Source organism: Papaver somniferum, chromosome 1, assembly GCF_003573695.1.
Source record: "Papaver somniferum cultivar HN1 chromosome 1, ASM357369v1, whole genome shotgun sequence".
NCBI lineage: Eukaryota > Viridiplantae > Streptophyta > Magnoliopsida > Ranunculales > Papaveraceae > Papaver > Papaver somniferum.
Genome location: NC_039358.1, coordinates 229,146,752 through 229,160,319, shown reverse-complemented (window position 1 = coordinate 229,160,319; position 13,568 = coordinate 229,146,752). Strand labels below are relative to the sequence as shown.

At 40.0% G+C, this 13,568-nt stretch overlaps 1 protein-coding gene across 1 annotated transcript; it reads right to left on the bottom strand.

Annotated features, from left to right (window-relative positions):
* Positions 1 to 11,718: 11,718 nt before the first annotated feature.
* LOC113271700 lies at positions 11,719 to 12,984 on the bottom strand. The gene has a single exon (XM_026521605.1). The coding sequence runs from the start codon at positions 12,982 to 12,984 to the stop codon at positions 11,719 to 11,721; it is 1,266 nt and encodes a 421-aa protein (XP_026377390.1).
* Between the last annotated feature and the right edge of the window lie 584 nt (positions 12,985 to 13,568).

Genomic DNA, 13,568 nt, shown 5'->3' with positions numbered 1-13,568 from the left:
ATAAGAAAAATCGCAACAGCCTACCATTCCCAAATAGAAGAAGAACTACAGAAAATGCTTGATGCAGGAATTATAAGAGAAGCTAAATACCCAGAGTGGATATCGAACATGGTCATTGTTCCAAAGAAAAACAAAGGAATAAGGATTTGCATAGATTTCAATGATTTAAACAAAGCCTGCTCTAAAGATAGCTTTCCGTTACCAGAGATTCCTCAAATGGTGGAATCAGCAGCGGGAAATGATAGGGTATCATCTTTAGATGGGTACAAAGGATATAACCAAATCCCTCTCGCTGAAGAAGATTAAGAGAATACTTCTTTTTTCGCCCCTAGAGGTTTATATTGTTACACGAAAATGCCATTTGGTTTGCGAAATGCGGGAGAAAAATACCAAAGAATGGTAGAGAAGGTGTTCGCGAAATGGATACACAAGACATTAGAAGTATATGTGGACGACATGTTAGTAAAGAGTAAAGAAGACAAAGACCATGTACAGGACCTGAGGGAGATTTTTGAACAAATGCGGCAGTATGACATTAAACTGAATCCTGAGAAGTGTACCATTGGAGTTGCATCGGGAAATTTTTTAGGCTACATTGTATCAAAGGAAGGAATACAGGTTGATCTAGAAAAAGTGCAAGCAATTCGTGACATGCCAACACCAGCAACAATAAAAGATGTACAGAAGTTGAATGGACTTTTAGCTTCTCCAGGGAGATTCATTTCGCGACCATCAGACAAATGCAAGTATTTTTTCGATATACTCAAGAAGGGTGTGAAATTCAAATGGACTAATGAATGCGAAAAAGATTTTAAAGAGATCAAAGAACATCTTATGAATACATTTATTTTACAAAAAGCAGAATCAGGAGAAGAGTTATTAATCTATTTTGCAACGACCTCGCATGCATTAAGTGTCGTGTTATTGCGAATAGACGCAGGAGTGGAGAAACCCATCTATTACATTAGCAAAACTTTTAATACTGCCGAGAAGAATTACTCAATGATTGAGAATCTAATCTTAGCATTAGTTTATGCATCATTTAAGCTCCGCATATATTTTCAAGCACAAAAAATAAAGGTATTAACAAAAGTACCAATTGAATCAGTGATGAAGAATTCAAAAAGATCAGGAAGAGTGGAGAGATGGAATGCACAAGTAGGCCACTTTGATATTAATATGAAATTTTGTCTTCACCAAAATCACAAGTTGCTGCAGATTTCTTGGCAGAATTTCCTTTAGAAGAAGATGAAGCGCTAGAAGAAATGATGGATATAGAAGAAGAACACGGAGATCCAAAAGACTTATTAACAGAACCAAATAGATGGGAGATATTGGTAGATGGATCATCAAATGGAGAAGTCAATGGAGTTGGAATTATTTTAATTTCGCCAGAAGGAGCGAAGATGGCTTTTTCATTCAGATTAGAATTCACATCCACTAATAACGAAACGGAATATGAAGCTGTGATACATGCCTTAAAGTTCGCAATAGAAATGAAACTAGAAAATGCCAGGATCACTAGTGATTCGCAGCTAGTTATTCGCCAAATAAAGGGAGAGCACACTACAAATCAGCGAAAATCCCAAAAATAAAATGGAGGCACATTTCAAGGAAGGATAACAGACTCGCAGACGCTTTTGCTTTCATCTCAAGCATGATGACAGATCCAACTGCGAGATGCATAAAAATATAGACACTTCTGTCACCATCAATCAATAAAAAAGAAGAAGAAATGGACGTGATGATAATAGACGGTGGAGAAGAAGTACAAACGAACAATATCACATATTGGAGAACAGAACTTCATGCATATTTGGCGAAAGGAGAAACACCAAGAAATAGATTGGAAGCACACAAGTTAAAAATCCGCGCAACAAATTATGAATTAAGAGATGGGTTGCTATACCTAAAATCCTTTAATGGACCATCACTCAGATGTTTGACACGAGAAGAAGGAGAAAAGGTGCTAAAAATGTTACATAGTGGGGACGCTGGAAATCATAGTGGGGGGAGATCTTTGGCACATAGAGCAAAAATGCAAGGTTATTACTGGCCATACATGCACGAAGATGCAAAACAAATATCAAAACGTTGCGAAGATTGTCAGCGGCATGGAAAGAAAATACATGCACCTGGAGTACCCTTGTCATCTTCAACCAGTGTGTGGCCTTTTGGAAAGTGGGGATTAGATATTGTGGGCCCATTTTTACCAAGATCTGGACAAAGAAGATACTTAATAGTCGCAACAGATTATTTCACAAAATGGACAGAAGTGAAGGCAATACAACATATTCGCGACAAAGATATCTTTACATTCATATTCGAAAATATCATTTGGAGATTCGGAATTCCTGCACAGTTAGTATCTGATAATGGGAAACAGTTTGAAGGACAGAACATAGAAATGTTACTTAATGCATTTAAGATAAAATGTGGAAAGTTTACTCCTTTGTATCCACAAGCTAATGGGCAGGTAGAAGCAACAAACAAAACAATTGCAGATATATTAAAGAAGAAATTAGAAGGACATCATAGAGCATGGTGCGAACAAGTACATAATGCAGTATGGGCTTATAATACAACTAGAAGAGAAGCTACTGGAATGTCACCTTTTTCTTTAGCATACGGAGTTGAAGCGGTGTTACCAACAGAAGTTGTTATTCCGACAACAAATAGAGAAGCTTGGGAGAAAAATCTTAGTGCGGGTTTGATCTTAAGCAAACTTGATGAATTAGAAGAAAAAAGAGAAAGAGATTTACGACATATGGAGAATTATCAGCGAAGATTAGCCCGAGAATATAATAAACGTGTCAAAGTACGCGAATTCCAGCCAGGAGATTTAGTTCTGCGAGAGACACCAATATATCAGCGAGAAAATGGTGGAAAGTTAGCGAAAAAATGGGATGGACCTTACATCATTAAGGAGATAGTTGGAACAGGAGCTTATAAATTAATGGATCCAGAAGGTAGAGATGTTGGTCATAGACTTGACAGACCATGGAACAGATTATACTTACAAAAATATTATCCGTAAGAAGCTTTGAGAAGTTATGGATTCTGAAAGAATAGTTGCGAGATTATTCATATCAAAACAAGATCATGATGTGCGAAACTTTCACAGAGATAATCATATAACAATGACATAAAATAAAGGGGTGAACCTTTATGGCGTACACCCTAGTTCGCGAATAAAATTTCGTAAGAGGCAAATGTAAGACCTAAAGTACGTCATATAAGGGTGTACTGTTGCATGGCTCAGGGAAAGGCTGCACCACCACCGGAACCTGAATCATGGAGATTTGGGGTCAATAAAGCCCATCCGGGAGAGGCACCTTGGATTCTCAACTTAAGCATATGACTTAGGTTGGGCGACTAAGGTAATAAGGACTCTCCTAAGGAGTGCAGAATCTGATCAAGGCGTCGAGGTACACGTTTGAGTCAATATTCCAGGGGCGTCTGGAGCGTACCTTTCCATTCTTGACAAGTGTTGGCTTATACTGCACTCGGCCCGAAGAAAACCCCACTTAGGGTGCAGTCTCGTAACCATAAACCCTATAGGTAAAAGGGATAAGAGGCTGCGAAAACAACTGGTTGTTGTTAAGACTGGATGGGAGGATCTAACCTTGTATGGTAGAAGTACGCCTCCTTGAAGGGGCAACCAGGGGGAAGATAAGGGCGGCACCCTCCATTAGGGAGCTGATAAGTGTCTTAAGACGCAAATGTCATGAGGCTTTTACTCGCAAGGGGGCTTTATTTTCGCAAGAAAATTTAGGCCTATCATATTGTGGCAACGTTCCAGAAGAGGCAATAATACAAAAGAAAAAGTTAAGGCAAGATCAATGGGTTTTTGCATGAAAGTGCAAGGACGTCCTGCGATTTTGTCGCAATGACAAGAGGTGGCATAATAAGACCTTTAATTAGGAAGGCAAAATAAGACCACATGACAAAACAAAATATTTATAAGTATTCATAACAGATCATTTCTCGCAAGAAAGATAATGAGAGGCAAGTATGGGAATCAGTAAACAAGAGGCATTATCTTTCTCGCCAGCAAAATACTAAAAGAGAAAATTAATTCCAAAGTTGGTTGAAGAATATTATTCGCAAGAAATAATAAAGGTGAAACAATTCAAGAAGATAGAACTAGATAAGAAGCTCATGCTTCAGTATTAATTCCAGTATAAGGAGATAATGGACGATCTTCGCCAATGTTCTCATTATCGCCAACCTCTTCTTCATTTCTATTCTGATCTTCACCAAAAATAATTTCTTTGAAAGGGACTTTTTTTTCGCTGCTACCTTGATTATCGCCAGCAATTACTTCTTTAGAAGATATTTCTTTTTCGTTTTCATCTTGATTAGCACCAGCAGTTGCTTCCTTAGAAGGGATCTCTTCTCCATCTTCTAGAATACTATTCTCTCCACCACTTTCATAATCATAATCACTGTCAGCAGGACGAGGAATTTCATCACCATCTACTTCCAAAGGTTCGATTGATGTAGGAGGAAGATATTTGGACAATAAAATATCATTTACAAGGACTTCAGCCTGGAGATGAACTTGAGGAAGAAGTTCTCTATGATGATTCCTATCTTGAATATCCTTAAAGTAAGCAAGATAATCAAGTCTTCTTTCTGCTCGGTCGCGAGAACCAGTAAGGACAGAGACGAGTAGTGCATTTTCTTTTCGAATTTTGGCATATTTATCCTCCAAAACAGAAATGGAGGAATGAAGATTTTTCTCAGACTCTGCGAAAAGTAGAATACAAAATTTCAGTAAGATGAAGAACTCAAAAAGATATGACAAAGAAAAGATAGTTAAGGCAGTCAAACTATTATGACTACCTTCCTTTTGCGAAATAAGGTGTTGAATCAAGGTCAGACAACTATTCTCCCAACGGTCCATTGCATCATCAAATTTATCTCCAACTAAACCTTTAAGTCGAAACTGAAGATTTTTCTCTTTAGAAATAAGAAAGGCATTTTTCTTCGCAAGAGAAAAATAAGATTCTTCTAATTTCAAATATTGTTCTTTAAGTTGATTCGCCTTTACACTTAAAGCTATTCTACCTTGAATGAGTGTATCTCTTTCAGCGATAGATGACTCTGTTACTTCTTTAAGTTCATTTCTCAAATAGCGAAGAGATTTTTCTTGGTCATCACATACTTTCTGAAGGATGCTAAGTTGTTGCGAAGATATCGCCATCTTATTTAAACAAATTCGCTTCTATTGAGATAGAATTTTATTCTCATCTGATAAAGATTTCATCCCTAGATTAGATTTAGTTAAAGAATAAGAGAGGCGAGATATTTCATTGCTTAATAAATCTTGCCTCCGAACTAATTGGGTATTTTCAGTGGTAAGGTTATTTATATGATCAACAAAGTATGAATAGAGGTTATATAATTGGTTATATTGATCCATCAAAATATCTTTATCAACACGGGCTTCTTCAACAGCAGATTCAAATTGATATCTCTCCATTATTCGTTTCTGGTTTAAGGCTTAACATGCGAAAGAGGGATTTCAAGGATAATTAAATATGGAAAGGATGAAATCATTAGAAAGTCAAATTAAAGACATAGATAAGGAAATCATACCTCTCAGTTCATCATTCTTCTTGCGAAGATTGTCGCGATCCAGCAAAACATTCTGGAGCTTTTGATTTTCGAGACGAAGAGCATTACACTCTTTTTCCAAAGTTGTTTGCGAAGCAGCTCTGTCAGAGCCAAAATACTTACTCACAATTTTGCAAATACCAGACTTGACAGGATCAATGGGAGACTTCTTGCCATCATCCAGGACCTCAGACAAAACTTTGAAAGCAATATCTATTCCTTCCACGGTTTCTTTCGAAAAAGGAAGAGGCTCAGGTAGAGAACTGGCAATGATAGAAGGTTGATAAACATTATCAATAGGAAGAGAAGAAGTTTCATTCACAGAAGGATTAATAAGGCGAGTTTCAATCATTGAAAGGTCAGTTGAAGAAATGAAATCTGAGGCATCCTTTTCGCGAATTGGAGATAATGGTTTAACTTGCGAAGATGTCGTGGGAGATTTAGAAGAGATAAGTAAGTGGAATGGAACAGAGGTTTCAACGGTTTTAAGGTGGCGAGATTTCTTGAGAGGTTTGTTGGCATCTTTATCACCCTGCGAATCACAATCCAGATAAGAAACAAAGGCAACAATATTGTTATTAGAAAAGAATAATGTTTCTTACTACCTTCTGATTCGCAGACTTTCTTTTGTTTACAACAAGCTTATGCTGCGATTTGGGAATATTAGGGTTCTGAACTGTAAATTTGGTGTTAGAGGCGTTTTTGCTGAAATAAAAACAGTATGGGAATCACATAAGCAGCATCATCAAATAAATCAGTAAGCAAGATCAATTTCAGCAAAACCCATAAGAAAGAAAAAAGAAAACTAACCTCGATGAATCCATGGAAAACACCAGCAAGAAGATTAATTCGTAAAAATCAAAAAGGAAGAAAGTTACGAACAGTGAAGATCTACAGAGGGAATAGCATGGATATGAAGAAGAAATTAAAAAGATTAAAAGAAGAAGAAAGAATAAAAAGTTACAATGGTAGAATTTATGGAAGAACAATAGAGTTGCAGAGATGAGAGAATAAAAAGAGAAGAGAAAGTAAAAAGAAAATGGAAAGAAGAGTAAGAAGAATATATAGAGAAGAAATAAACACCATTAATACGAAAAAACATGAGCGGTTGAAAAGAAGCGGTTACAGAAGACGTGTCAAGAAATAGATGGAAGAAAAGATACGTGTGATAAATGCAGAATATGAAGAGATGGACAGTTGCGGCATTTCTCACATCGTTCTCTACTTCGCAGAGAAGATATGAGAAGAGGAAAGATGTAGGATCAGAATCTCGCAGCAATAATGCCTTAGCGAAATTAACAGCAACACAACACAACACAACAGCGTCGCAGAACAATTTCAGAAATGACATAATAAACGACGTCAACTAAATCCTGAGAAAAATGTGACAGTCCTGCGAAAATTAGAGAGTTTGTGAGATTAACATTTGTAAGGTCGCGAGAATGTCGCAAGCCATATCTGAAAATAAAGGACATATTAGTTGTCATCCACTATGTAATTCCCTATAAATAGCCGCTCAGTTGTAAAAGAAAAGGAGAGATCTTTTCTGATTGAGAAGCAAATAAATAGGAGAGAGAAAATCTAGAGCAGTGATTATTCTTGATTCCGTTATCTTTTCTTGTAAGATTGTTCAAAGATTCATCAATAAAATTAAGATTATTAATCTAAAATGAGTTGAATGTTAATGAACTCTTGTGAGGGGTGTAGTGTAGGATTTCCTGCAACTACAACCCTTTGCTTGAAAGTAGACCTTCTGTCAGTTGAATGCTCCCGTCACGAGGAACTGAACCTCCATCTCCATAATAACAACCTGCGTCTTAAGTCAGAGCTTCAACGGGTCTCTAATTCTCTTACTACCTCGCGGAGCCTCCATTCTTCGTCGATAACCAACTATAACAAACTGGAGGAAGATTACGATCGAGTGATCAAAAGCAAAACCGAGTTCGCAGCTACTCTTCGTAGGTCTCGGAACACTTTGGATGGTCTAAACGAGGAGGTTGATTGTTTGAAGAAAAATATGGAACTCTTGCAAGCTAAATTAGCCACTTCCTCTCGTACAAAACCTGTGGAATCCTCTCCTCCGATCAAGCCTGCAAGTCTCCGTGGACAAGGCGTTCTCGCCATTCAGTATGACAAGAGCACTTTGAAATCCCCTCATGGTGAAGGTTGGGATAGAATGTATCATGAGTTATGTGTTCAACTTGAAGATTCCAACCTCAAAGTTGCCAAGCTCGATCATCTATACTCTGATGTTCAGAGTACTTTAAATACTACTATCCTTCAGGCGGAAGGTAGTTTTTAGGTGTATTATTATCTTTGTTTGACCCGAATTATTTCCTTGTTTCTAATGTAGTTTCTCTTATCTTTACAGAATCAGATGAGCGTCATAAGAGTCAGGTCCTTCGTATCACCAGGGAGAGAGATGAAGCTCGTGGTGACGTTTCTCGTCTTAATGATGAGATTGAGAGTCTAAATGATAATATGGACGAGATCATCGATTCTTCCAAGAAGGTATCCAAGACGGCCCGCAAGAATACTCAGAGTTATTTGGTTCCACTCTTCAATGACTATAGCGCTGAGCATTGCATTCCTCCTCCTTCTTTTCCTTTGGAGATTTTTTATGATGATGAGAAGCCTCAGGATGAAGCTGCTGATCCTACCAACGAGGAATTGTCTCTTGATGACAACGAGGAACCAAAAGTTGACACCACGAAGGACAACGAGGGGTCCCAGGGAGCTTTTACTAGCATTACCGAGGCAGGCGGTGAGATCCCTGAGTCAACCATCATCGATAGTGCCATTCCTCAGTAGCAGTTTTAGTTTTGTCTTCTCTCATCTCAGATTAGTGTTTTATAACTAATAATTTTTTTTATGGGCGCTCCCAAGGTTGGGGGGCAAACTCTTTATTTTGGGAATCATCACATTTCATGATACTATGATTCTGTTTTATCAAGCGTGTGTTTATTTGATTTCCGCCATTTTCCTCAAGTATATACTGACCATGGAAACTCTCAAAAGAATAGTGAAGCCTTTAAGTATATACTTGCCTTTTATTCTTTTGCGAGTTTTCATCTTCGTTTCTGCCTTCACCTTTCAAATCACCCTCAGTTCCGGCTTTCTTTCTTCACTCATCCCTGCTGCCTTTTGATTTTCGGCGAGGTTAAGAATGCTAATTTAAAAGAGGGAGGAGCATTGGTTGCTAAAGTATGCGCCTGGTCTTAGTTTTTTTCTTCAGGTTCCTTCTTGCCCTGTCCTGTAGCCTTGGATTGTATCTTAAGTGCTTTGTAGTTTCGTACGGATAATGCCAAAAGAACAAAAAATATAAAAGTATATACTTTCCTCTTGTTCTTGTTGGCATTATCCAATCGAGACGATATGGTTCTGAGAATGCTCTTTATAACTTTTCTGTTTTAGTAGTTGTGTCTATTTCTTGCCTATGAGGTCTTATTGCGCCTCATAATTAAGGCCTTATTGCCCTCACCCTGTTTTTAAGGGTATTACTTCGGCGAAGTCTCAGTCGCTTGCTATTTTTGCGAATAGAAATCCATCAACCTCTCCTTAACAGTTTTGATAAGTTTTCTTTCTGCGAAAATATGACAGGCTTTTCTATTCCGATGAATAGCAGCCCCATGACATTGCCGTCTTTTTTGGTCACGCAGATCCCTAATCTGGAGGGTGCCATCCCTTTATATTCCCCCTGAGTGACCCTTCAAGGAGGTTAACCCTAACATGCATGTTGGTCTCCTCCCATCCGGTTATTACGACATTCAGTTGTTTTCGTGACTTCTTATCCTCTTCGCCGACAAGGCTCGGAGTTACGAAGTCACACCCTAAGTGGGGTTTCTTTGGGATCAAGTGCATCGTAGCCAAGGACTGCCATACGGACATGGACGGTAACGCTCCAGACGTATCAGGCACCCGCAGCTGAACCGAATACGTCGCCGCCTTGGTCATATTTCTGCACCCCTTACCGAAGGCCATCATAAAAGGGACCCTCAGCGGATAGGTCTTATCATTGCCCCTAGCTTTCTGCCTGAGATTTGTCCACGACATGCGTTAGGTCTTTGCCTCTTGCATTTTCATGCGAACTAGGGTGCATGTCGTGGGTTCCCAGCCTTCCTAGGCGAAGGTTTTAAGTTTCCCTAGAAACTTTTTATTTCATATTCATTATTTGCCTCCTAATCTTGAGGTCTTATTGTCTTTGGTTACTCGGCGAATATTTATTTCATCAATATTTCATCAAATTTTTATTGCTATGCTCTTGAAAATTGAGTACATCGATCGTTTCATTTTTTTCATCAAAATTTTTATCATCAATATTTCATTAGTTACTCGAGGATACATTTATCTTCTCTCATTGTATCTTTCCTATTCTTATTCCATACGAATGTGCTCGGCTTGGTATTTTTCAACTCCTTCATTCGTACTGCATTTCGTATCTTGAATATTGTGGAAAATAATGGCCGCCCGGTTGATAAAGCATGGATAAATGATCGCACCAACTCCTCTTCCGAGATTCTTCCCTTCAATTCTTTGCATATTGCTTCCCATATTGCAACGAGACTTCGCAAGCTATCATGCTCCTTTTTCCTTAACGAGAAAAGCGCTGCTATTTCTGGCTTGCACGGTTCATTCCTTGAGCATTTGTTTACCATTTGAAAATCACTTTCTCTCCTTTCCTTGGGGATATTGTTTCTTCCTCGAGTAATTGCTATTGATTGTTTCATTCGATACTCTCTTTCCCTGAATTCTCTTCTGCTTCTTTCTATGGCCTTCTTCAAGTCTTCTCTCTCCTTTTGCTCTCCTCGTCCCAGGCCTTCTCGTTTTCGCGTGTAATGTCTTTCTTTAGTTCGTGCTTCTCCCATAGCATATCTCTCCTCCTGTATATTACTATCTGCTTGCTTCCTTTTCAAATGATTATTTCTGATGATCAACTTCTCATTTTCCCTTTCTAACCTTATTCGTTCCCTGACCAGATCCTCTTTCCTTCGCCTCTCTTGGTAAAGTTCTTCCTTTAATCGGTCCATCTCCTCGTCTTCGCGACTTTATTTCAATTAATTCTGTGAATTTTGTATTTCAACGCTTTCCTCAACCTTTTGTCCCTGTGCCTTTTTGCCTCTTGACATGTTCATCTTCCCTCTTTCTCGTGGAATTTGCTTCTCCTTTGTCGTGGGAGTTTCCTTTTTATTCTTTGTCATTTCATTTCCTTCAAAAACCTTCCCCTTCTTGGCCTTTCCACCTTGTTTTTTATTGACCTGGCCTCCTTCCTCTGGAATTGCGTTATTATCTTCCTCGATATGAATTTTTGTTTCATTGTTTCCACCTCATCCTCCTGCGTTCCGCTCAGATCTTTGCTAGACTCTATCGTAAATACCATTAGCTGTTCGGCTCTTCTTTCCTCGCTGACTTTCTTCCTTTGTTCCATCTTATTTCTTAACTTCTCCTCATGGTTATGCATGTCTTTTGTTATACATTCTTTTGCGTCTCTCAGATCTCCTCTTATCTCGCCTATTTCGCTTGGCATTGGTAACCGGATCGCCTGGCGATATGTCAACGCAACTCCCTTTATTTCATGTATCCAGGGCCGCCCTATGAGAGCATTGTAGGGAGAATCGACATCTACGACACAGACTGTGACCTTCGTCTCTAGTTCGCCAGCGAGAATTTTCACGGTCAGTTCCCCCTTCGGATTAGACTCTACCCCATTGAACCCATATATGTTATATGTAGAAGGTACAAGATCCGAGTTCTTGTATCCCATGGTCCCAAAGGTATGGTAAAAGAGGAAATCGACTGAACTCCCAGTATCAACTAAGATTTTGTCTATTGCCCAAATTCTCCTTTCCTCAGCTTGTTCTTACTCCCATCTGGAATATTTTCCGAATCCCGAGGTCACGACCAGAGGATTTTGTGTGCGAAATTTCCCCATCAGGTGCATCCTTCGCCGAGAAGGTTATCTCCCTCTTCTGTCATTCCTCTAGCGCCTCTTTCGTCATGACGCTGAATATTTCGTTTCCCTCGAAATCCCTCTTGTGTACTCTTTTAAGCACATTGTCATGAAAATCTTGGAGACTTCTTGCCGCGTGAATTATCGAATTACAGTTTAATTGTTGCTTTCCTCGGTCTATCTCGATCTGGCACATAACCCTCTAGGAAATGCGCGAGTTTCCCTTGGTCTATCAAGCGAAGTATAATTCGCCGAACGTTCCTGCAATCACCTGTTTGGTGTCCATGTAAGCGATGATACTTACAAAATTCATGACTTCGAGACTCTGGTGGGGGCTCTCTTCCGAAATTTGGTGGGGGCGGGATTTCCTCCGTCAGCACTATTGCCTCCCACACTTTTTCCACAGTTGTTTTAAGTCGTGGGAGTTTCACATCTTCAAAGATTGGTCCATTGGGCCTCCTTTCCCCGTATCTGGGTCCCTGATTATTCCTAGGTTGGTATCCCGTATTGTAGCTTCGTGGATCATGATTTCTTCGTTTTGACTCCTTATACCTTTGTTGATCAATCCACTCCTGATCTCCACTCGAGACGGCCACAATCTTTGTTGGGACGGGAACTGCTGGCTCTCCCTTTCGTCGCCCGAGTTCGTCCTCTACTGCGTGCACCGTCCTTGGTAATAGCCTAGAATTCCCTTCTTTCGCTGGGGCCAACGTCATTTCGCTGACCTGCCTCTGCTTTTCCTCCAACGCTATGTATTCCTCCTGGTACTCCCTCAGCTCATTCATCGGTATCGATTTTCGAATAATGAATATCTGTGTGTACAGCAGGTCCGTTGGGATCAAAGCATTCACGAAGGCTAAGATGAAATTTCGTTCATCAACTCTCCCGGCTAACTCGCTGCACACTGTTCTCCATCTCGTGACCAACCCCCGCAAGCTTTCTGTTGGCCTTCTCCTCAAGTTCAACAATGTCTCTATCCCTGGTCTCAACAAGTTGTTGATGTACGTCGTCAAGAATATCCTCTTCAAATCTTTCAATGATGATATTGACTTTTCCGGGAGTCCATCGAACCAGGATAATGCCTCCCCTGTTAAGCTCGCGGGGAAATATCGACAAAGTACTGCGTCATTTCGGCCCCATTGCATTAACGAAAGGGTATATTGCTTCAAGTGTTGCACTTCACTTTCCGATCCACTGAATATGTTCGCAAGCGTTGGTAATACGCATTTCTCTGGGATGTCCGTATGCATGATCTCATAGGTGAATGGCGATTTATCTGCTTCCTCTATTGCTTCTGCTAACTGTACTCTTCCACCTCTTCGTGAGTTATTAATTAAAGCCCTCGTGTCTCTCAACTCGTTCAGGACTTCTTGGTTCAAGTTTCCTCCATCCTCCTCATGGTGATGGCATCTCATCACACTAAACCTCCCTTCTCCTGGTCATCGCCTTTCCTCCTCGCCTCGGATAAGGTTCGCCTGACGTTGCAGTTCGTCCTCCCTCCTTTGTTCCTCCTCATGTCTCCGCCTATGATCTTCCCATTGTGAGATCTCCAGTGCTCTTCTTCGTCTTTATTCATTCGTCTTCTTCTTCTTCGTACTCCTTCATCTTCCTCTTGGTCATATATCCTTCGCCGCAGTTCATCTTCCTCCGAAGATACAGTGTTTCCTTCCGAATCTATGGCATTCTTCTCCACGTTTTCGTTAAGTTGTCGGTTTTGTTGCTTCAACTTAGCATTATTCCTTTCCAACTGCACATGTTGTTCCGCCAAGTCCCGTTCCCGTTCTTGTTCACGATGGAGCGTCTCTCTTAGCTGGTCCAACATCATGTTTTCTTCTCCGATATTCTCTTTCATCTTCTCGCGAGTCATCTCCTCCTCGACAACGGTGCCTATATAGGATGTGTGCACTGACCTTCCCTGAGGCCATCTTCCTCCGTCTTCCACTGGTTCTCTTCTCGTCTGCCTCCTACAGCTGATGTTCCGGCCCGTTCCATCATTCCC

Bases quoted from the DNA above. Each gene is read 5' to 3' on its own strand.
- LOC113271700 (XM_026521605.1), bottom strand. From the start codon at position 12,984: ATGAGATGCCATCACCATGAGGAGGATGGAGGAAACTTGAACCAAGAA.